Source organism: Mustelus asterias, chromosome 3 (genome assembly GCF_964213995.1).
Source record: "Mustelus asterias chromosome 3, sMusAst1.hap1.1, whole genome shotgun sequence".
Classification (NCBI taxonomy): Eukaryota; Metazoa; Chordata; class Chondrichthyes; order Carcharhiniformes; family Triakidae; genus Mustelus; species Mustelus asterias.
The window spans coordinates 143,501,311-143,525,941 of NC_135803.1; the positions used below are offsets into that span (position 1 = coordinate 143,501,311).

General features: G+C 40.5%; 1 protein-coding gene across 1 annotated transcript in view; it reads left to right on the forward strand.

Annotated features, from left to right (window-relative positions):
- Positions 1–24,631, forward strand: part of setd5 (SET domain containing 5) — a 153,418-nt gene that overhangs the window by 109,303 nt on the left and 19,484 nt on the right. The window contains exons 18-22 of the mRNA XM_078209838.1: positions 1,134–1,376; positions 3,475–3,616; positions 5,624–5,874; positions 12,450–12,506; positions 21,762–22,319. Of these exons, the coding sequence (XP_078065964.1) occupies positions 1,134–1,376; positions 3,475–3,616; positions 5,624–5,874; positions 12,450–12,506; positions 21,762–22,319 (1,251 nt within the window). The remainder of the gene's footprint in view (positions 1–1,133; positions 1,377–3,474; positions 3,617–5,623; positions 5,875–12,449; positions 12,507–21,761; positions 22,320–24,631) is intronic.

A 24,631-nucleotide genomic window follows, 5' to 3' on the forward strand; every position in this document is an offset into this window, starting at 1 on the left:
TAAGATAGTTTGAATTGAGCACCACTTGCAGTTTTATCATCTATTTGCACTTAATGGGCTGAATTTTACAGGTAGGTGGAGTGGACGGACTGCTTATCCCCCTGCAAGGAAAATCAGTTCTGAACAGACCAACTTTTAAAAAGCTTTCCCTGCAGCAATAACACGCTGTGGGCAGGCTAAATAGGCTGAGGATTGGACTTCCACCTCTCAGTGGACAGGGTTTTGGAGGACAGGGTAGGGTGGTTCCGATGCAGACAGCTTACCCCTGATCGATGTTCTCGCTCAATGTCCTCCGCTCCCCTTGCTTTTTAAGGCCCTTTTCAAGAATCCCTTTCAAAAATGGCCTTCACACACTGGCCAGCGTTTCATGGCAGTGGAGGAGTTTTATGGGCAGTGAGAATCCAGACAGTGCAGAAGGAGGCCATTTGGCTCATCGGGTCTGTACCAACAGCAATCCCACCCATGCCCTCACCCCATAACCCCACGTTTTTACCCTGCTAATCCCCCTGACACTGAGGGGCAATATAGCATGGCCAATCAGCCTAACCCGCACATCTTTGGAGTGTGGGAGGAAACCCACGCAGACACAGGGAGAACGTGCAGACTCCACACAGATGGCCACCCGAGACCAGAATCGAACCCGGGTCCCTCGTGCTTTGAGGCAGCAGTGCTAACCACTGTGCCACCATGCCGTGGATTGAGGCCCTTAATTGCCAATTAATTGGGTAGTTAAGGCCTCAATAAGCCTAAGGGCGAGCAGCCTAAGGGGTGACTGCTTCCCTCCACATGGGAAACAGGTAAGGGATGGGTGGGAAGGAGGTGGGCTGGACAAATCTATTTTACGTACCCCTTACCGGAAACAGCAACAAGATGCAGAATCCATCCCCGTGTAAATCTCTATCGAGTGAAATCTTACAATTCTTTCTTGCAGGTTACGACAAAAAGTTAAGAAAGTTGATGATCTTAAGGCTAACAGAACTTCCTGCTATTGAACTGGAATCAGATGCTATCAGTGCTTATCAGTTTAAATATAGTGTTGACAGGATTTATGGCAAAATCTGGGCAATCCAGGAACTTAAACATTTGCATGGAATTGCTGTGACTTGCTAACTTTTTCCCATCTTTTGGTTCAGTATTTGGTTACAGAGTGGTTAAATGACAAGATTGAACGATCGGACTGCCCATATGACCGACCATTACGCATCACAACGGATCCTACTGTATTGGCAACAACATTGAACATGCTGCCAGGCCTGAGCCACAGCCCCCACATTTGCACAACCCCTAAACACTACATCCGCTTTGGTTCTCCCTTCACCCCTGAAAGACGAAGACAGAGAGTTGTGTGCGACGGCAACTATGGATCTTGCAAAAAGGTAAGCATGTACGCCATCTTTGCATCTTACACAACTTGGAAACATAGGACGTTCAGGAAGGAGGCCATTTGCCCACTTGTGTCCACACTGGAAACTTAACATGGGACCTGTTGTGCCACATGAATTGTAGTACCAGGGAGCTTTATAAATGTTGGATATGAAGTTAAAATATTAGATGTTAGATTGTAAAACTTTGAAGATTAGCTACTTATAAACTGCTGGCCAGTGGAAAAACACTGTATTCCGGGATCCTTCCTGGCACCACTGAGTATTTGAACCAGTTATCTTGGCCTCCACTTGTCCTGGTAATATGCCTGTTTTGCCAGGGCGAGTCAGTTTTCTACCCTTTTATGGAATTCCAGAGTTGCCATCCGATTTTTCATTGCAATCTTTGCTTCTTCTCCCAGTGCCCAAATTGAGTAAGCAGGTCGTAGTACTTTCTGGTGGAATCTGTCATCCACAGGTCCGGGAGATGTAGGATCACAAATGGGAGAATTCCTCCGATTGTCCGAATCCTTGTAGGTGTTTGGGTGAGCACAAAACGCATGTGGTGACGCATGTCAAGGCCTTTAATGGCTAGTGGGCACCACAGGACAATAGCTGTCCTATTGATGAAGATCGTGCAAGTTAGTCAACATTGTCCACATGTTCATTTAGTTTTGACTGGATTGTATGTTAAGTATCAATGGTAAAAGGCTTGAGAGACTTCACTCAGTTTGTAATATTTTGCTGGGCTATTGCAAATCTATTAATAGAAAATTAACCAGAACTAAATACAGTCATTCACATTATGCAAAATGTTTCATTTTAAAAAAGGAGTTCTCATTTGGTTCAACATTTTTAATTAAGATCTGGTTGGATTTACAGTGATCCATCTTTAAATTTCTTTGCTTGTGAGTTCGAGTTCAAGATTGCCACAACAGGATGGGGAGCTCCCTAAGAAATTGTATTAACTTTTGAAAATTGCAACGTAAAATTAGAGATCCATGGAATAAACGTGGAATCATGTTGCCTTTTTTTGTCGCTGACAGAGTGTTTGACATAATCATAAATCCAGTACTGGTTCATCATACTGCTCATCAGGCCTTGTGAAAAGGCTTGGCATTGTCAGGTTCTGAAGAAATACGTTAACAAATGAATTTGTTTGCCAGCCTGTGTGCTGGAATCTCACCCCTGCCATTTTTGCTTTGTATGTTTATCAGTGATTGGTATAAAGTCATAAGGGGCGATCTTATCAAAAAGATTTTAAGTGCCAAACGAGCATGAAAATGGGAGAGTTCCAGACCCGTTTTTTCGGCGAGAGAAAAAAATCAAATCTTGTGACACTTCGAAAAACAAATGAGGCAAAGTGTGATTCTCGCCAGTAGGGGGACTGGATGGAGTCTATTCATGCCGAGAAGCCAGCTGCTGACTGCTATTGCACATGCTCCTGTTCTCTCCCCGCTCCATCCAACCCCAGGACGATCGCTGCGATCCCTGATTGTGAACTGTGCAGCTCCCTATGCGCTGCCTCCCTACAGACCCCACCCTCTTCAGGTCCCAATCCCTCCCCTTAGGCCCTGACCGGTGGCCACTGCCAGGGTGCCAGGAGGCTGGCACTGCCCAAGGGGCACTAGCCGCCCCTGCCTCCAACCACCCAGGGGGTCTCAATGGCCTGCGGTTGCACAGGCAAGGCCATCACGTCACGTCCCCGTTGGTGGGGGACCACACTTGATTCTCACTGGTGAGGACCTCCTCCGTTAAGGCATGTGAGCCCAAATGATTGCATCCCGGGCTCACTAATCATGTTCAAATAACCTTATAAATACATAAATGACGTGAGGCTGATTATGCTGGCGATTCAGTGCCGGTGTCATCGCGAGACTCACCGGCTCACCAAGCCAATCGACTGGCGTGACGAGCCGGTATGATCGCCCCACAGAGTTTTACAGCACGGAGAGGGGCCCTTCGGCCCATCGTGATATGCTTTCAATTTTATTTATGTTTCTATATGGTGCATGTATCTTAATAATGTCATGTTTGCACAGAAAGTAGTGTGATTAGAAATGCGCAGAATTGTTAATCTATGTTGAATAATTAATCTGTTAATTCTCTTCAGCGGTGGATAAAACAGGCAATGGATGAGGCTATGGTACAAACTCCCCATGAACCAGATAAAGAACAAGAAACGCCACCCTTATACCAAAGCAGTGACAGCAACAACGTTCCTGACATACCTGACAGTGTCATTGCTTCTACAGGTAGGTGGAAAATATAAATATTTTTTCACCATACAGCGCAAAGCCAGTCAGCATACATTCCACACAGTTCAGGCATCTAATTATCAATCTGTCTATCTGCCTGTTGTTGCCAGGAGATATAAGTAAGTACCCAAGGAAGACCTCTTCATGATTTTTCCTTCTTCACCTGCAAGGAAATGGTTGGAATTAAGAACTGAATGGTGGACCAAGGTGTGACCCCAGACCAACATCACAACCATCAAATAGTCATTCTTCATATGCCGATCAGTTATTATTGGCGAGGCTATCTGATTACATTAGGCATTAAAACAGTATGGAGGCGATTCTGCCCAAAAAAATTCTAAGTGTGAAAACGAGTAAATCACGCTGTTTTTTTCAGCAGGTGTTTCAAAATGAATCTCCCACACTGTACACTGCTGAGTGCACTAGTGCGAATCACTCCAAAACTATTTGCGCTGAGCGGGCCACTGTTCATCCTCTTTTAAATATTGCCCACAGTTCTACATGGTCAATATTTTTAATCAGTTGATCTTCCCAGACTCCATCCTGATTGCCTCAAAGTTCAATTTTATTCCCAATCTATTACTTTGGTTTCTATTTGAATATTTCCCGATCATTATCTTAAACATTACTCTATCGTAATCATTACTTCCTAGATGTTCTGTCACACTTAACTTATTTATTTTAGTTCATTTCTCATTACTAGCAGAGCTTATTCTCGTTAGAATTCTTACGTATTAGGTCAGATGGAGTCTTGAATTCACTGTAAATACTCGACTTCCATGATAATTCTGTGTTTGTATCATTTCATATATTTTGCCTACATATTGTTCCTTCCACTTCCTTTTAATTATTTGGTGTTCTGTAGTGTGAGCAGTTCCTTCCTATGTATTGTCTTAATTTAAATGGGTTCTGTGTGGTTATATTTTTCGTGATACTGCCATCCTGTTGTTTCTGATGAACAGTATTATCTCAAAATCCTCCTTTCAACTCCAAATGTAAGAAATCCAGCGATATCTGGATGTGTTGAAGAGTCCATGATAGGTCAGATTGCTAACATGGGATAAACGCAACTAGTCGCTTACACTGAATCGAATGGGTCCTTCTGTTTTTACTAACTTGTCTGAATAATATTCATCCAATTTAAGATTGCTCAAAACATTAAATTAGTTTTATTAAAATATTAATGGGCAGCACGATAGCACAGTGGTTAGCACTGCTGCCTCACAGCTCCAGGGATCTGGGTTCAAATCCCGACTTGGGTCACTGTCTGTGTGGAGTTTGCACGTTCTCCCCATGGCTGCGTGGGTTTCCTCCGGGTGCTCCGGTTTCCTCCCACACTCCAAAGATGTGCAGGTTAGGTGCATTGGCCTTGCTAAATTGCCCCTTAGTGTCCCGGGATGCGTAGGTTAGAGGGATCAGTGGGGTAAATATCTGGGGTTACAGGAGTAGGGCCTAGGTGGGATTGTGGTCAGTGCAGACTTGATGAGCCGAATGGTCTTGTTCTGCACTGTAGGGTTCTATGATTTCTATGTAAAGGGCATCATTTTGAAAATTACTGAGGTCAACTTACAAGAGCAACATTTAAGAAGCATTTGGATAAATACATGGATGGGAAAGGATTAGAGGGGTATGGGCCAAATGGGGGCAGTTAGGACTAGCTGGGAGGGCACCATGGTCAGCATGGACCAGTTGGGTCAAAGGGCCTGTTTCCATGCTGTATTTCTCTATGACTCTATATCTTTGTAAACCTCAATCCAAAATACACTAGAACAGAACAGAGTCTGATTTTGTTTTAATAAGCAGGCAAGTGGCAAGCATGTTAATCTGCATTCTATATATCTGTAAAAATACACTGGATCTTTATAGAAATAACTCAGAACTATTGATAGACCCTGCACTGGGAAAGCAGATTTTGCTGTCTTAAAAAACGTGCACAGGCTACTTAACTTGTTTAAAATGTACCTGTTTGCGGTTTGATTGTCTGATAACTTCTCTGTATTGTAGAGTTGATAACGCCTCTGAAGAAGCGAAAGGCCCGGTATCTGTCAGACGTGAGTGTGGCTGATTTGCCTGGACCTTGTAGTCCACTATCAGCGCCTGCATCTGTCACAGATACGGTTATGTCCAGTCCAACGGTAATGACGCCTTGCACCTTGTTTCCTGGAGAAGAGGAGAAGAAAAATGGATATAACGTAATTTACTCTCCCCTTCACTCCCATGCTGCTAGCCGATGTAATACCCCACTACAGTTTGAGGTAAATATATCTATAAAGGGACTGTCATCTACACTTACGATGCAAATTAATTTTTTGGTGTATCTCAGTAAATAAAACCATTCAACGTTTTAAAAATTCATTCATGAGACATGGATGTCACTGGCTGAGCCAGCATTTGTTGCCCATTCCTAACTGTCCTTGAACAGAGTGGTTTGCTAGGCCACCTCAGGGGACATTTAAGCGTCCACCACATTGCGGTGGCTCTGGAGTCATATGTAGGCCAGACCAGGTAAGGGTAACAGATTTCCTTCCCGGAAGGCCATTAGTGAACCAGATGGGTTTTTACAACAATCAATAATGGGTTCATGGTCATTATTGGATTTATAATTCCAGGTTCTTGTTGAATTCAAATTTCACCATCTGCCAGAGTGGGATTCGAACCCTGGTCCCCAGAGGATTACCTTGGGTCTCTGGATTACTAGTACAGTGACAATATCACTTCACCACTGCCTGTCCTTGTTTGACAGAATTATGCATTTAAAAAAAATAATTGATATGCAAGTAGATGGACCAGGGTTTAATGCGAGCTGAACAAACATACACTTTGGCACCAGCAATACCCACCTCTTTGCTTTCAAAATAGAAGATCTTTAATATATTGATTCTTACTGGGTTTTTTTTATTGGATTGCTCAGGCATGAGAAGAGTTATTTGTTGCATATCATGAAGATTCATTTTGACGTGCAAGTAGTTTCAAAGCCTAGAGACTGTATGCTACATATAGTTATGCAATACATTCATACATGCATGAATGTATTTGTCTTAGAACTGAGCTAGCAGTATGACAGCAAACATTTGTGTTTCGATTTGTGTCTAGGGTGAAGCCTAGCTCATATATACATGCAATTGCGGTAGCACTCCCAAGTGCTTGGGCACTAATAGTGCAAAACAAATGTGTCTTTGTCTTTTAGCTGTGTTCTTATTCTTGACAACAGTAAACACCTGTCTTAATTAATTAACAGTTTAGACACATCTGACAAATGCATTGCAGAGAGGAAAGTTGATCATAAACAACAAAACAACCTTTTGGATTATTTGTCCTAATAGTCAAAATGAATTGAATCAAATAAGGGAGAAAAAAATCAAATGTTTTGCTGCCCTTTATCTTATGATGTGGATCTAAATATAGGAGTTTAACCATTGGAACAGTTTTGAAATACTTTAATGTCAACAAGAATGTCCTGACGATGTTGGAATTTTTAGGTGTTGGACATTAAATTCTAAAACGCACTGGGGGCAGATTTCAATTTTTCTTTATTGATAACATTGGTTTGTAATTTTTTGACAATAGTAAATAACAAATATTCCCCCTGTTGCTTCATTCAGGGGATGGTTCAATCTATAAACTGCATAGATCAATCTGGAAATACTTGGCATTTAAAAGAAACTCAAAATGTTAAGCTGTCGAGACTGTGTGACATGTTTCTAAGATTTAAAAAGCTGCGGTTGCTTTCCCAACAAAATCGCACATCCATGCAGTTCCTTTAGCTGCACATCTGCCATCCCCACCCAAGAAAAAGCTGTGCCCCGTTGTTCAACCAGTGTTCAAAGCTTTACTGACTGACACAGATTAGGCTATTCAAGATGAATGTGAGTTTTCTGAAGTATGAATTCTAAATTGCATCAATAAAAGGAAATGGTGATAGACTAAACCTTCCGTTCACTTTAGTATTGGGAGTATATGACGTTAGCATTACTCTTGCATAATAATACAAACGTTTATATTTTTTGTAATGCGGTTGTTGTACCTTTACTCCATGTATCAGGATCTTTGGAGGTAAACAAGAATTGGGAGTTAGAAGTCAATTTGACAAAACCTGATGTGTGGGCTTGCAATGTATTTCTTCAATTTGATTAATCTTTCAGAATTTCTTCCCCAACCTAGCCCCAATTTACTTTTTGACACGCCATTTGCTCCCACCTGCATGCCTGGTGGTCCAAAGGCATAGCGTCACTTACCTAGTTGATTAATTTACTTCAATGTCTCCCTGTGGGGAGGAAACTCGAAGCTTCATTGGACATGTCTCCAGTTGATGTGACCAAGATCTGGGATGTGGTGTGTGCAGGATTACAGGTGTGAATGGATGTTACTTGCTCTGCTGCTGTTTCAAGTCACATGGCCACCTCAATTACCAGAAGATTTTCAGCCAGCTCCTAATATATATGAGAGAATAATTTTCTATCAATATCTTGACAATCAACATTATAAGCTGGCATATAGAAAAGGAGCAAAGAACAGTTTTTAGTGTAAAGTAATGCTAAACTATACCTTAAAACGGAATTGTTTTATTATTTCAGAAATGTTTCCTCTAATATTAACAGGCTTTTTGATCCACTGTATGATTTTTAGAATTTAAGTTTTCATTTTTGTTCAAATGAACATAACACCTCCCCAATTATAATCTGACATTAAAGCTGTTATGAGCTTTTTTCCTAATTTCTAACCATTACACACTAACTGACATTTCAAATTCTGGAACAGTGGGAAGAGGTCTCTGAGAATATAGTTCAAGATGCAAGGAAGCTGATATGCAGCATATGAAAAATTAAGATAGTTCTCAGTTTGAGTGATCATCTTCTCCATATCCTCGTAGGAAGAAATAATTTCTGCTGAGCAAGTCCTTTCGCATCCTCAGCACAACGCAATGTTTGTGCTACATATCCAATGAATGATTTTTAAGCATAGTCATTGTTTATGCAGGTGAATGTGGGAACCAGTTTGTACACAAAATGTTACAAATGACCATGTTAATCAGTCTCGGTGGTTTTTGTTGAAGCATAGGTGTTGACCTCTGCAGGTGTTGCTTTGAGACCTATTATATCTACCTAAAGAGATGAACACGGTCTTGGTTTTAATGCATCCTCTGAAAGACAACCTATCATTTCCTCAGTCCAATACTGCTTCATACTACACTGCCAGTATTTGCCTGTAGTGGCTTGAACACACCAAGTTCTGACTTGAAGACAAGAATGCTATCCCTGACATGAGCTTGGCTGAAGTGTGGCTGGAGGCCTACGAATTGTGCTGTTCCATTCCTTAGTGCTTTGTAATAAACTAAAGAAGGACTCTGCATCCACAAAGCAATTCTCCTATGTTGAGTTGTAGCCTGTAACTGGAAAATACTCTCAAAAATTAATTGGAAATCATAGGGTCATTATGTTCCTAAACCTTCCCCCTTTTTTAGTAAAGCAAATTGTAACAATCTGTTGGTATGTAAGGCATGATAGAAAATTGGCAGCAAATGTTATTTCCTGATCTCAGTGACAAGGAGCTGTGGCCAGTTATCCTCCCATACTGGATAGACCCTGCCAATTTCAAATGTCTCCCAAGCAATTTGTAACAAATGCCATTGGCAAAAGCTTGAGAATAGAAATGATCCAATTTCTCCCTTTTATCTCTTGAAGAAGTTGATTTCTTGCCAAAATATATTTTCGCTTATGCATCATTCATTTGTGAGCTTTGGCATTACAGTTCTGTTCAGTATATCTAGCAACGAAAGAGGGGAAAACAGTCAGGTTTCCCACCCATGATTGCTTCGCAGTGAGCCAAGAAGTCTGCTAGTACTCACTATCTAGGTTCACACACTACAGTGTGCTCCTGATACAGCATGATCCACCCATGTTCTTAGGAAAAGATTTGCATAAAATGAACCTCAGAATTCATGTCATCAAAATCTTTCAAATTCCATGTAGTAATTAACTTTGCAAGCTGATGTAGAATAGTTAGATTAATTCCCATGTAAAATGTCATTGGCTGTTGATGTGCTCCAAGAATCTCAATTCCAGAAATCAACACAAGACTGTCCTCGGATTTGCCACTAATTGGTACTTGAGTATTTGGTACTTAGAATGTTCAATTTTTAATATTTGGCATATTAAAATTTACAGTCCGGTGGGCACTAATCTGAAGGAGCTACTATCTTCATTAACTAATGTTAAGAGTTGTTTTTTCTAAGCAACGCATAATGAGGAGATGATCACTGCAGGTAGACTTTTTTCTCCTTTAGGATGTCTTTCCTCATTCCGATAGCACAGGTTATGTGTTATCTCTCCACTAATGGCTTTTGATTTCCAGGTTGCCAGTTGTGGCTGTTCCTATTTCTGGCATGAACCACCGAACATGATTTTCCATCAGGTCCCTATTAAGGTTTACTCAATGTGCCTCCAACTTTGTTACAGCCTCTAATTTTAATGACGGTACATAATATATTTATGGTATATGTAACACACACCATGTATATGATAGTTATGTGTGTATTTTTCTGTGAGGATCTAATACAATGCAGACTCAGTTCACAGTTTCATTTTGCTTTGAAAAAGTTTGAGTTAAAAAAAAATCACGGTGTCAAACTTGTGGAGTTTGTATTTTACAACTGGTTTCAGAGAATTTTGGTTTAAACTTTTCTTGACAGTGTAACTCCATTATTTCTATTTGCTGAGTAGACCCTTGATCTTTGTTGATATTTCGATTTTGAAAATTGTTCCATGGGGTATATTTGCTTAGGTTCTCACATGGGCCAACCAAAATACTTTACAAACTTCACCTAATATTCTTGCAGCGTGTGGGTTTTTATCATAAATCAGTTAGTGCTGACAGAACATTTTAAGCTTTATAAATCAAAATGGTCTTCAAAATACTCTTTTGATAGTGCTATGAGGTCAAAATAAAGAGAACATACAAGACCAATTGAACTAGTTTGGAACATTTTGTCTTATTATTATTACTTAAGTTATTGCTATGTTTGTCTGTACAATGTTTGTGTTAATTACCTTTATTCTGCAGTTTGAGAAAGATGAAGCAATGTGTTAGTACCTGGAACATCCTGGCAGGGAGATAGCATTCAATTTCTATAACATGTATATTGGACTAGTATGGATCTTAATATTCAGGTGCACCTCATCTTGAAAACATTATCCCATCCGCTGAAAAGTTTATTGGGGAAGAATGTTGAAGGATCAAATGTTTCTCTGATCTGTGCCTCCTTTTAGAAATTAATTGCATTCTTTAAGGAGCAGAGCTATGTGGATATTAAAAGTTCCAGCCTTTGTCTTTACAATGTTGCCTCTTCCAGTTCCATTTGATATTGCTTCTTGTTTCTTCAAATACTATAAGCATCAATTTGAATTAGTTCTGTACTAATAAAGGGCACACTCTTGAGGCTGGAAAACATTTTGTAAGTGTGTTACTGCATTGCAAAGTGAGCCAGCCAAAACATATCACTAATGGCTGTAAAAAGAATGGTATGATTGAAACGGTAACAGGTCTTATTTTACAGAATATGTTTATAATTGCCTCAGACAACTCAAGATATTAATGAAGGACATTATAGTGATGTCTGAGCCTGAGAAAAATTCTTGGCACTGTGGCTTTCCCAGTGTATAACCGAGCCTGGGAACATATGGCTTTAATCTGGCAATTGTGCACATCCAGCTTCTGACATGCTTGCCACAACAGACTCTATGGGGTCTGCACATTGACACATTGCCATTTTTAATCTTCTAATGCTTCCTCATAGACCAAGAAACACTCCAGTTTAGTTTTGCATTGTCATTTTATTTTAATAAAGCCTAACATTAAGCCACAAGTTATTGTTTTATTCTTGTTGTGCTTTGGTTTACAAACAAACATGGAGAAAAGGGTTTTATTTTGAGCTCTAATGGAAAAGCAGTAAAAATGAAGCAGTATCTTCCTCATTAAGCGGCTGCATGTGGCAGAGATGGGAGAGTTGAACTTGATTACCGATGGCTATTTAAATTTTGTTTTCTACTAAAGCACACACTTGCATGATGATTTGGATGGTGCCATTTTGACCAGCTGCCCTTATTATTTTGCTGAGAGGCTGTTTTCACGGCAGTTGTCTTTATCCCTTGAGCTCTAAATTCTGTCTTTAAGCTTGTGTGTTTGTGCTCAATGCCCTATATGTCAACTCTCGCCATCTTTTTGGTTGCTCCACTATATATAGCAAGTTGCTGCTGTCAAACTATATCTTGGCACAGCAGTGGATCAGCAACTGCAAGTCTACCAACGACTGTGATGTATGGAAGTGAGTATAGAGGATGTGGAGTCAAGCCCTTCAGGCTTGGGCACCAGTCACAACTCTACTTTCGTAACCTCTGAAATGAATTGTTGTTTCTGTAATTCCTTCACCAGGAGGGAAGGTTCAGCTAAGTAAAACTGGCTGATCTTTTTGTTTGGTGAACGGTGTGAGAGTAAGGACTTAATAAGAAATAATATTCATTAATGTTCAGATTTTAAATCATTTTTAACTGATCTAGCGTTTTATTTTTAAATGGGAGTGTTTTAGATTCTAAAAATTGGTCCTTTTTAGAATTTAGCTGTGTAGTGCACATTGCCAAACTGTGCAGTCAGTGGTATAATTATTTGTGCATTTAACATTATCTAGTCATTTGAATTTGTGTAAAATACAATTTTTTTCCCCTCGAGTTTGTTTGTAACTAAATCAGTTTTACAATAAAAGACTGTGGCTTTCTCTTGCTTTTGCTTACCCAACTTGTGAGTAGAGTTCTAATAACATGCTTTTCCCTTCTCTTAGAACATTTCCTCTCCTGAGAGTTCCCCAGTGCATAGGCCTGAGCCGTTTTCACCGGAGGTAGTTATCCCAGTATCTCACTTAGACTAGAAAAGCTGAAATAAGCCCTTGTGACATCTTTCTCTCTCTGTTTTTCTGTGATTCCTACCCAGTCTTTTTACTGCATGATTCTCATTGTGATCCATCCAGTTGAATTTATGCATGTCTGATTTAAGTCGTTAATCTTGCCAAAATTTGATTCAGAATTGAGAATAAAATAGCAAGAATCACCGTTTGGGGGTGGGGGGGGGGAAGAGAGAGAGAGAGAGAGAGTGAGACAAGGTTTGGGGTCACGAATCTGTCTGTGTATCTGTTGAGAAAACAAAGCAAAGCACACAAACCCATCCAAACTTAAAATAGGGATTATGAAACCAGAGTATAAAATAGCTTTTGGCAAAATTATTGTACAAATTGACGAGACATCGCATTTGGTAAGGGCTAGTCAAGCCATTGAAATTGTTACAACATGGTTCTTATCAATACTTCTGGCCTGTTGGATTCATTAGAAGTTTCTCATAAAGATTTATCTCTTGATTCATGCCCTGTTACAGGGGTCTCTTGTACATATTGAACGAAAAATTTGGAATGGAATTTAAAAAACATAATCATTCATTGCTATTGAAAAACTTATGCTGGAACTGTATTCCCTGAAATGACCCTTAGTGTAGGCCAAGTATGGCTGTAGTAGTGCTGATACTGGTGAAATCCACTGCAAACAATTATTTCCACCTCAGTTGAATTTGACTTGTGGAATTATTTATTAAAGCTTCATTAAAACAAATTCTATTTCAATATGTTTTGTCCTGTATCTCCTCCACTCATGGTTGATTAGCTTCACTTGGCTAAGATGAGAGGTCACACGACACCAGGTTATAGTCCAACAGGTTTACTTGAAATCACAAGCTTTTGCAGCGCTGCTCCTTCGTCAGATAAAGGAGCAGCGCTGCAAAAGCTTGTGATTTCAAATAAACCTGTTGGACTATAACCTGGTGTTGTGTGACCTCTCATCCTGTTCACCCCAGTCCAACACCAGCATCTCCACATCACTTGGCTAAGATATCTCATTGATATTTCTCTATATCACAGCGATTTTCAGATGTCATGTGAAAATGACATATGTAGTCATCTACATATTGAATCATCCAGAATCTCAGGACCTTTACACTGCAGATGTCGAGGCTATTCGGCCCATTAAGTCTGCACTGGCTCTCTGAAAGCGCAATCTATATAGTCCCACTCACCTGCCTTATCCCATAAGAATTTCCTGCTTATGTCTCACTATACATAAATATGATTTAATGGTTCATGTAAGAGAAAAGAAATGACCAGGTTTAATTAGAAATATTTTTTAAATGCCCACTCCTGAAATTTAGTTTCCATGTGTTATACAAGTAGGGATATTCCTGATGATTGCCATGATGGGGTTTTATAGCTCCTTTTTGTAAAATGTAGCAGCCTTCTTTCTTGTAATATGATGGTTTGCACCATGGTGGTCAACTCTTTTAACCATCACCTGGTGTGGCTCAGGAACCTGCTGTCTGCCATATTTGCTGCCTAGGAAGATTATGGGCTGAGAAGGCGTACTGTTTGCTGGCCCCTGATTTCTCTGGGCTATCCTCTTGGCCAGCTCTTTCAATGCCCTTCTACACAGTCTGCCTCCAAAGATCATAGCCGTCAGCGACTATCTCCGAGTTCAGTGTCAATTTCTGTTATCTTCATATCTTGCTTGCAGTTGTCCTGTATTGGAGGAATGTACAGAAGGTCTCTGCCCTTCATGGGAACATAGGTCTCATCTTAGGTGAAGAGCAGCAGTAAGCCATTTGGCACTTCAAGTCTGATCCACCATTCAGTGAGATCACGGCTGATCTGGTTGTGATCTCAACTGCACTTTCCTGCCTGACCTCATAACCCGTGATACCCTCATCTATCAAAAATCTGACTCTGCTTTGAATAGACCCAGCCTCCATTGCTCCCTGGGGAAGAGAATTCCTCATACTAACAGCCCTCTGAGAAAAAAGGTTTCTCCTCAACTCAGCCTTAAAAGGGAGGCCTTTTCTTAAACTGCCCTAGTTCTAGTCTCCCCATGAGTGGAAATTTACTCCTGATATCTACCCTGTCAAGTCCTCTGAGAATCTTGAGATCATCTCTGTAAACTCCAATGAGAATAGGCCCAACTTGTTCAACTTTTCTTCATAGGATAAGCCCTTCATCCCAGGAATGAGTCAAGTGAGCTTTCTGTGAACTACTTCTAATGCAATTATATACTTTTTCAAATAAAGAGACCAGAACTGTACAAAGTATTCCGGATGAAATTTTTTCACAGAGGTTTGAGAGTGTCTGGAACGACTAGCCAGAGGTAGTAGTAGAGGTGGTTACACTTTTGTCTTTTTAAAAGCATTTAGACAGTCACATGGGTAAGATTGGTATAGAGGGATATGGGCCAAATGAGGGCAATTGGAACTGGCCTAATGGGGAAAACTGGGCAGCATGGACAAGTTGGGCCAAAGGCCTGTTTCCATGCTGTAAACCACTATGACTATATGGTCTTAGCAATGCCCTGTACAGCTACAGTAAAACTTCCCTACTTTTATATTCCATTCCCCTTGCAATAAACACCAGCATTACATTTGCCTTCCTAATCACTTGTTGTACCTGCATACTAACTTTGTGATTCATGTTCCAAGACCTCTCTGTAACTGAGTTCTGCAATTCTCTTCATTTAAATAATAAGCCACTTTTCCATTCACCCTGTCAAAGTAAACAAGTTCACATTTTCCTACATTATACTTCCTCTGCCAATATCCCTTTGCAGACTCCCTACTTCCTCTTGACAACCTACCTTTGGGCTTACCTTGGTGTCATCAGCAAATTTAGTTACCGTACATTCGCTCCCTTCATCTAAATCATTGGTGTAGATTGTAAATGGTTGGGGCCCAGCACTGATCCGTGTGGCACTTAGCTAATTACAGCTTGCCAACCCAAAAATGACCCATTTATCCCCACTCTCTCCTCCTTGTTAGTTAACCAATCCTTTATCCATGCTAATATGTTAACACCTACATCATGTGCTCTTATTTGGTGCAGTAACCTTTGATGTGGTATCTTATGAAATGCCTTTTCAAAATCGAAGTATATCACGTCTACAGGTCCACCTTTATCCACCTTGCTTGTTATTTCCTCAAAACACTTCACTAAATTAATTAAACATCCGACGTGTTCCTCAGTATGGAATATTAGTGCAGCTTCGTCAACGTGGAGCAACTCCCTGATGAGTACTTGGCACACCTTTGTCTTGGATTGCAGGCGAGCAAAGCTGAACAACTATCTATCAGTTCTGGTATGAAAGTGGATACCCTTTGTAGATGTGTGCCTGCGTGGGTTACCTCTAGGCGCTCTGCTTTCCTCCCACTGTCCAAAGGTGTGAGGGTTAGGTGAATTAGCCATAATAAATGTGTGGGGTTGCGGGGATAGGGCGGAGAGCAAGGCCTGGGTGCGATGCTTTTTTTGGAGAGTTGGTGCAGACTCGATAGGCTGAATGACCTTTCTACGGTAGGGATTCTATGGCTCTCAGTGAAACTGGAGTGTCCTGCCCAGGGCATAAGTCTGGGTAAATGTTACAGAGACCCCGGGTTGCCAAAATGTCAGGGTCCCCCCCCTTGATCTTCCACAATAGGAATGCAAAGCAAATCGTTTGGCAGTAGCTTGGTTGCAAAAAGATGTCACATTTATGCATCTGCCCCCTTTGGGTTCCGCTCCAGGTTTTTTGTCAGGGTTTACTCCCTTATCCTCCAATTCTCCTGATGTATCCACAAGGCTATTCATCCACCGATGGCAGTTTGGTTTGTTCGTGGTAGACATGCCAAATGTGCAAGTCTCTCCCTGTCATTGCCCAGCCTTTCCATCAGAAAATCCTCTGTTGTGCCTCCTCATGGTGACATACAGGAACGAGGTTCCACGTGGTCCCAGACTAAAACTCCAGAGGAACTCGGAGGAGGCTTGGCCTCAGACTTGTAGAATGGCAGTGACATATTACCACCGAAAAGTTGCAGTGGCTTTTAAAATATGAGATATCTAATTATCTTAAAACCTTAATTGCTAACGTTTATAATGAATCTGGTTGAGCAGTCCAAATTCATTAAATGAGTGTTCTATATTTACAGGTTGTCCTCAATTAATATTCCTGTATTTACCCAACAGTAATAGTTCTTGGATTAATTCTGTAGTGCCAGGCCCCTTCACCATCCCAGCCACTTTTGCTCCACAGTACCTTTCTTGGCTGAAGCAGCTTTGGTATAATTTTCCTATCGTACATCGTAGTTGCTTGGCAGCACAGAGCATGTGCCTCGTTTGGTATTTGCTGCTGTCATCCTATAAACTAGTAATATAAATTAAAACCAAGTGGCACATAGTATTCAGGGTCACCCAGAACAACCCCTTTGTGCACTGCTTTAAGCTAGGCAAGTCAAACAGACCTCCAAGAAAGTGAAGTAAATTTACACTGGATAGTAAATGGAATATTACAAAGCTCCGCAAAGCAAAGTGCAGAAAATCTACGTTAATATAGTGAGTTTGAAAATTGATGTGAACAGACTTGAATAGACAAGCAACTGATCCAAAGATCCTCAGAGACCAAGTCCTCTGTTTAGTGTGTTTTTGCTCAGCGCAATTTGTCTATGCTGTTTGTAGATGGAGTACTCCAGCTCCATAAGCCATTTAAACACAGTGACATGACCTTGGTAACACTGACTGAAACTATTAATTTTTCACACGGTTATACCATGCTGCTAAAAATTATCAACCAGGAACAGAATTTGCCTCCATCCATACAGAAATATTTTGGAGTTGAGGATTCAGTAGTAACCTCACCTAATTAAACCCCATTGTTTATTTCCTCCATTCCTGTAGCTTTCACACACAAAAAAAAATGAATGGTTATGTTAAAATATTCCATATAGTGTGATATTCTGCAGTTTTTAAGCAACATTTTCACAATCTGACACTCGAGCAAAGACGCTACTGGTCTCACTTGTGTAGTGATAAATCTGGTACTTAATCTTTGATGCACAGACAGATTCTCTGTTCTTGAAATGGGTGTTAGTTAATTAACATGCTGCTTTGTGAATGAGAATTGGGCTCAGCTGTCTCAATTCTCAGCTGTCACCTACATTAATTGATCTTTTTCTGTGTGTGAGGTGTAACCATTTTGATTGTAAAAGTCAATCCTACTGCCTGCCTAACATTTAAAATGTTAACCATTCACCAACGGATGCAGTGCTTACTGCAGACCAATCATTTTCACAGATGAGACACAAGGGGTTTGTTGCAGAGGGGACAACAATAATGAGTAATAATGAAACAACAGGAGATTTTTGTAGCTGGACTATTTTATACTTTAGGCTGTTACTTGAGAAATAACTGCAAGTCAGGAAAATACATTTTTTTGTTTTTTGAATATAAGATTTAAACATGGTTCAGCAATTTGACTAGCAGCCATTTTCAGGACCTATAACTGGTTTAAAAGTACAGATTCCACATGAAGCGAATTAATTTTTTTTAAGGTGCCTTTATGTTTCGAAATGGCCTAATTTAATCTTGCTCTGTTGATAGTAGAAGACCCAGTTTTTCTTGGCTCTTCGAAGCTGTTGCCACATTCACTGGCTCTGTCCCTACTCAGCACTGGACAAAAATCTGAATAGAGGAGAGTAGTAATGATTGACCAGTATTTGCAGCACTTTCTTGAAATTGGTGCTCCAGTCTGAAGGTGATAAATTACCTGGTGACAAGTGCCTTGCTTCAGCCCCCAGACGCTGAATGAGCAGCAAGGTTCCTGGAAAGTGCATGTTCAACCAGAAAGCTTTCTGTTCTCATGATATATTTCTCATTTGTTTTGAGCACTCTTAACACGTCAGCTCCACCCTAAAAATTATATTGTCACAAATGTTTACATTTTATATTTTTATTTGTATTTGCAAATCTGTTCAGGAACAGTGCATGATTGAGTCCAGTTTCTGAATAAATACTTGGTAAAAGTTGATCTTGATCCGAGGATTGTGTTGCAGTCTCTGTATCGTTTTAAAGTAAGTTACGCGTTCCCAATTCTGCTGAAGAGGTAACAGAACAACCAGTTGTAGAGGTAGTATTAGCTAGTCTCCTTTCCTCCTACCCTTTTGGATTCAAGCTTCTGAAGTAAGTGGCGTAAATGCTGATACTTCCACTGTGTCTGGTACTTGGCTTGAGACCAGGAGACCAAATTAAACCTTGTTGAGCAAGCAGTCAGGGTACTTGCATTCTAGTTGGAAAAGTGTCATATTTGTGCCCAAGGAATGCCAATTCCTCAGATTAGCTTGCATGTGCTGGAGTTAGCTTTGGCAACTGAAGCTAACCGGGCAGCTGCACACTACGTTATTTGAACCTTTTATTTTTATACGTCTGAAGTTCATTTGACTTTGCTTCTGAAGGAAAATTAAGTTAAATCTGGAGGAAACAGCAAAGAATTTTTGTTCTTTGAAGTCCAGGTGCTTCAGTACACACCAGACACAGGTGTTCATAGTTATTTTTAATATAAAATAGTATTCCTTCCCAGTGGACTGATGGTGGCTGCTAGTTAAGTCTAAAGGAATTTGGTTTATGGCAGGGCTTAACATTTTTCTATATGATCTAGCTGTTTTCATCACTCTTAATTTCCCTGTGGAATTCGAGACGTATGTTAAAGTATCGAGGCTACCTTACTTTTAGTACATTGCAGAAATGACAATTTTGAAATAGTGTTCCCTGTTCTTTCAGTAATTCAAAGAGGCACATGGTTGTGAAGCCATGGCTAAGTGGGGTGGGGGACTACTCTAGTCTGAAACATTGACAAGTAGCAATGATGAAATAAAAGATTTAGGGTATCAGAGAGAGATGATTTACAGCTGGGAAAATAAACTCCACTGTGATAGTTGCAGGGTCACGTGCTTTGTACATTCAAGCTCGTGACCTCTTGCTCTGTGTTATGGCTTCTGACAGTCACAAAGCCAGGCTCGGGGTTGAGAATAAATCAGGAGTGATCACTGGAGTGAGGACACAGATGTTTATGTTCTGTAATTAAATGTTACTCCGAGCATTCAGTGACTTAATTGTAACGCTGGGAAGAAAATGTCATTGACTTTGCTGAGTTTCTACCTATCTGTCAGAAACTATAGGCAAAAGCATAGCTGCTATAAAATTAGTAAATTAAATTAAAATTAAATTCTCTCAGTTTTATCATTTGTTGTCCTTAACACTGGTACAAAAATTATCAAGTGATTCAAGGCCCCTGGTATGGGTTGAAATGTTACATTTAAGCAGATGATTATTTCAGTGGATTATTTATCAGTGAAACATAGAAACCCCTTGTGTCTGATTCTGTGAATGACATGCATTAAAACTGCCGTTACACTAACATAATGGAGGTGACTAGCAAAGCATCAAATTACATATTTTCTGAATAAGGAATGTACCGAGGCATTTATATAATTTTTGTGTGATGCTCTTTATCAATGTAGCATTGACAGCATTAAGATGTATTGTATACACAAAGCTTTTCAGAGTGTTTCTAGACGCTAGGTTGGAAAACGATGGAACAAAAGATCCGAGCCTGACGACGGGAGCAGTTGACTGATTGTGCCACTTCTGTTACGACCCCAGCCATCTAAATTTGAAGGCTTCACACTAATTACAATGCAGATCTAGCAGCGCATGCTGGCCCACAACATGCGTATCAGGGGGTTTTCAATTTCAGTATGTTTTAATTTTAAAGGGTTTTGGGTTCTTGCTTAACCAGTTTAGGAAAATGTTTAAGTTTCTTGAGCTAAAAGCCTTGATTTTTTTCAGTGAAATTTGGCTAGCGATTGTGATTCAAAGAAATCAGTGGAAATCTTTTATACATTTAAAATATTTTTATAATTTTCTTTATTTTCACCTTTAAGGGCAGTTTGGATCTGTTCACAGTCATTCAATAATTAGAAGAGGTGGTTCTTACCTCTTAGGGTCACCTCTAAGATTCTTACCCTTAAGGGGATTTTCACAGTAACTTCATTGTGATGTTAATGTAAGCCTACTTGTGACTAATAAACTTTACTCCCATTCTTTACAAAATGTAAAGTTTAAAGGTCCACTGTATAAACGCTACTTTCTTGATAATTAGCCTTTCAGTGAAAAATCTTACTTTTTCTGATGCCCCATGGTAAAGATAGTTATTATTTGAGCACTAATATACAATAGCCTCCTAGATCACCAGATTATCAATTTTTCTCCTGCTATGTTGAAGTCTTATGGCATCTACCAACCTATGTTGATTTTCCTTCTAAAAGCATTGTGTTTGGTGCACAATAATTCGATGCATGGGAGGTGGGCAGCATTCTGATCAGTAAAGCATTGACCCACAGGAATGAATCTAACACCATCAAGTATTATACATCCAAAAAAACATTATCACCGTAAGTTGAAGAACCCCATGACTTTCCTGTTGAATGTTGAGGGTGTGACTGACAGTAGTGCTGGGGTTTTGTTTTTTCGTTTTTCAATAAAAAAAAATACTTCCCTCCAGCTCCGAGTAGTTTCAGAGACTCATTTTGGTGATCTACAGAGTGTAGGCCCAAAACACAATACCCAATCTTTCACTTGTTGCTTTGACATCAGTCTATTTGCTAGTTCAACTGAAGATTCAATTTCAGTTCAAGTATTTTGCAAAGGAGAAGAGAAAGTTTTGTTCAGTTTAATGTGTGCACATATTTGTGTAAATGTTAAATAAAGTAGACATCAACGAGGATGGGGTTTGTGGAATATAGAAAAGTACCATTTTCAAACAGCAAACTCTTAAAGAGCTTTGTCTGGTAGATATTTAATCCAGATGTTGTGGAAGAATTTGGTAGAGTTATGGAGTAGAATGCTGCCTAAAACCACAACTGCCTACATTTAAAATAAAATCTTAAAATACTCAGCACTTTGGTGACGGGTAGAGATGGGCAGTCTCTACTATAAATTTATCCGGAAGTTAGCGAGAGAAATGTTCCAAATCAAGGTGTGTTCAAGATTATAAATGGATTATATACCCAGGCTAAAGATTTAATATGGATTTAACATGTTTCTTTATAATCTATTGATCAGGAACATATTAAAATTACTATGCTGGTATTTAAACAGAAGCAGAGTTCAGTCAACTGTCTCGCGCGAAACTAAAGTTTCTTTTCAATCCCCTCATCAGGCTCTCTCGTTTTAATTGTCACTAACAAATAGTTCCTGCTTCTGTCATTTCAGCCGCCTCTGAGAGCGGATAATGACCAGTCCAGGACTGGCTTCTCAGATATCTCCCTTCATCCTGACCCGGACACTACCACGCTCCGGGTTACAGCGGTCACTGATGGGCCGTTGTCAGACTGTGCTGCTCAACCTCCTTGTTCTGCATTAACATTCCCCAGTGAAACTGAAACTGGGCTTACAGGGAGGAACGGTGATGGTCTCTCATCCTTGAAAAACACAGAACAAACCTTCAGGACAGAGTTTAATTTAATATACGCCTGTTCGCCTTTGAACTCCAATCTCCGAGACCTCACTCCAACACACAGGCTAGAGGGACCATACAGAGGGCTAGAGAACAGAGCCAATTACATCAGCGAGAGGAAATCTTCACATTCAGAGCGAGGATTTGGAGAATCTGTGTACATGAGTCCTTCTGGGGACTCTTGCTTTAACAGGCAAAGCCAAGGACTCTTATCGGAGACACTGCAAGGAGGCATGTCCCCTCAAGCAGACCGGCAGCCTTTGTATTTTGAAGGAAGTACAACACCTCAGCAAAACCCACCACAGAAGAAGAAGGCAAGTAACCAAATTAGTTATGTCTTGATTATTATGCTAAAATGCTATGGATGGTAGTTCACATCAGATCTTTTTTTGTGTGGGGGATATGTTTAAACTAGTTGCAATAGTCATTTCAAGACTGGACCAGAGGGTCTGATGTTTACAAAGGTTAAAAAAGAGAAACTAGATAAATTGAAAAGTAGTTACCTTGCACAGCAAAATTTGTTTTTTTTAGAAGCCTGAAGATTGTAAGAGGAAGGAGACTGAGTGAAGGAGAATTCCAATGTTTTGAGGTACTGGGAAAGAGGAAGTAAATTAGAGTTGGAAATGTTGGACTAAACCTTTTGCGCTCACGAGCCCATGATCTTTGTCCTATTCACTATAAGGTGTGAAAAACCATAGCCCGGCAAGCACAAGTCCTGGTTTTAATGTTGCAATAGAGAGGAAGATTTAATTTCCACTTGTGGAAGAACAAGAGAGTAACATTAGAATCATAGAATCCTACAGTGCAGAAGGAGGCCGCTCGGCCCATCCAGTCTGCTCTGATCACAATCCCACCCAGGCCATATCCTCATAACCTCAGTACCCTATGCATTTACCCTAGCTAGTCCCCTGACACTAAGGGGCAATTTAGTATGGCCAATCCACCTAACCCGCACATCTTTGGACTGTGGGAGGAAACCGGAGCACCCGGAGGAAACCCACGCAGACTCGGGGAGAATGTGCAAACTCCACACAGACAGTGACCCAAGCCGGGAATTGAACCCGGGTCCCTGGCGCTGTGAGGCAGCAGTGCTAACCACTGTGCCACCATGCCGCCCCAAAATAGCATTTTAAAACATTTTACAAAAGAAGCTAAAAGAGAACGGACAAAGTGGTTCTTTATGGCTGATTTTTAAAAAAGCTTTAAGAAACCTCAATGATGTAACTCGTTCATTAAAGTTAAAACGTTCTGAACCACAAGGCATTTCCCACCATACATCAGAGTAAATAACATTATTATTAAGCATGGTAGCGTTGCATGCTTCACCAGCAATGAACATATTTGGGCTTACTGGACAAGTAAGAGAGAAAGCACCTCAATGTGTATTAGTCTGTTAAATCAAACCCTCTTCTTGCTTTGAAATTTAATTCTGAAGGAAGCAACAAAATGTGAAACCTTTTCCATGTAATCAGAGAATCCTATGTGCAGAAGGAGGCCATTCAGCCCATTGAGTCTGCACTGACCATAATCCCACCCAGGCTCTATCCCTATAATCCCATGCATTTACCCTAGCTAGTCCCCCTGACACTCAGAGGTAATTCAGCATGGCCAATCCATCTAACTCGCACATCTTTGGACTGTGGGAGGAAACTGGAGCACCCGGAGGAAACCCACGCAGACACGGGGAGAACGAGCAAACTCCACACAGACAGTGACCCAAATCGGGAATCGAACCCAGGTCCCTGGCGCTGTGAGGCAGCAGTGCTAGCCACTGTGCCACCGTGCCACCCATATTACATATTAAATGCTAAATATTAATGACCATGTAGTAATGGTTGACTTTCAGTAATGACTTGCATATGTACCATTTACTGAATGGCTCTCTTGTATACAGAAGCATATACCAACATGTCTGGTATGAACGGTCATTCATTGTCAATATTCAAATAAGCATTCCTTTTACATTCAAGTGTGAGGTAAAGTAATTTTATCAGATCAAGGTCATTTCTCCTATTTCATCAAGTACCCCACCCCATCCTCACACTTTTCTGCTCTTTCTGCTCCCCATCTGCCCTCTTTAGATCAGCAGATCCATCAAACCTGCCCAAACCTTAATGATGACTGAAGTACCTTGAGTGGACAGTGTGGCCTCAGAGCTGCATTATCGCTTGAGAGAGGCAAGAATAAGTGGTAGGGGTGGGTGAAACCAGGTCAATAAGGAAATCGATAATCTGGAATGTTCCTCTGACCACCTCAAGTGATCGTAACCAGTCTATGAGATCACTTTTTCAGCCAAGTGCTTATGTAAACCTTCCATCTGACTTGATTTCTGCTTCAGTCAACAGCTAGTCCAGCTCACTCTGGCAGAGACAGCCAACATCCACCACACCAGCAGATGCTATAAAAACAGAAAATGTTGGAAATGCTAAACAGGTCTGGCAGCATCTGTGGAGAGAGAAACAGTTAATGTTTCAGGTCTGTGACCTTTCATCTAAACTGAGTATTTCCAGCATTTTCTGTTTTTATTTCAGAGCTTCAGCGCCCACAATATTTTGCTTTTATATTTCAGATGTACCCTATCACAGGGAGGAAGGAGGGAAAGTGAGTATTTCCACAGAAGTAATAT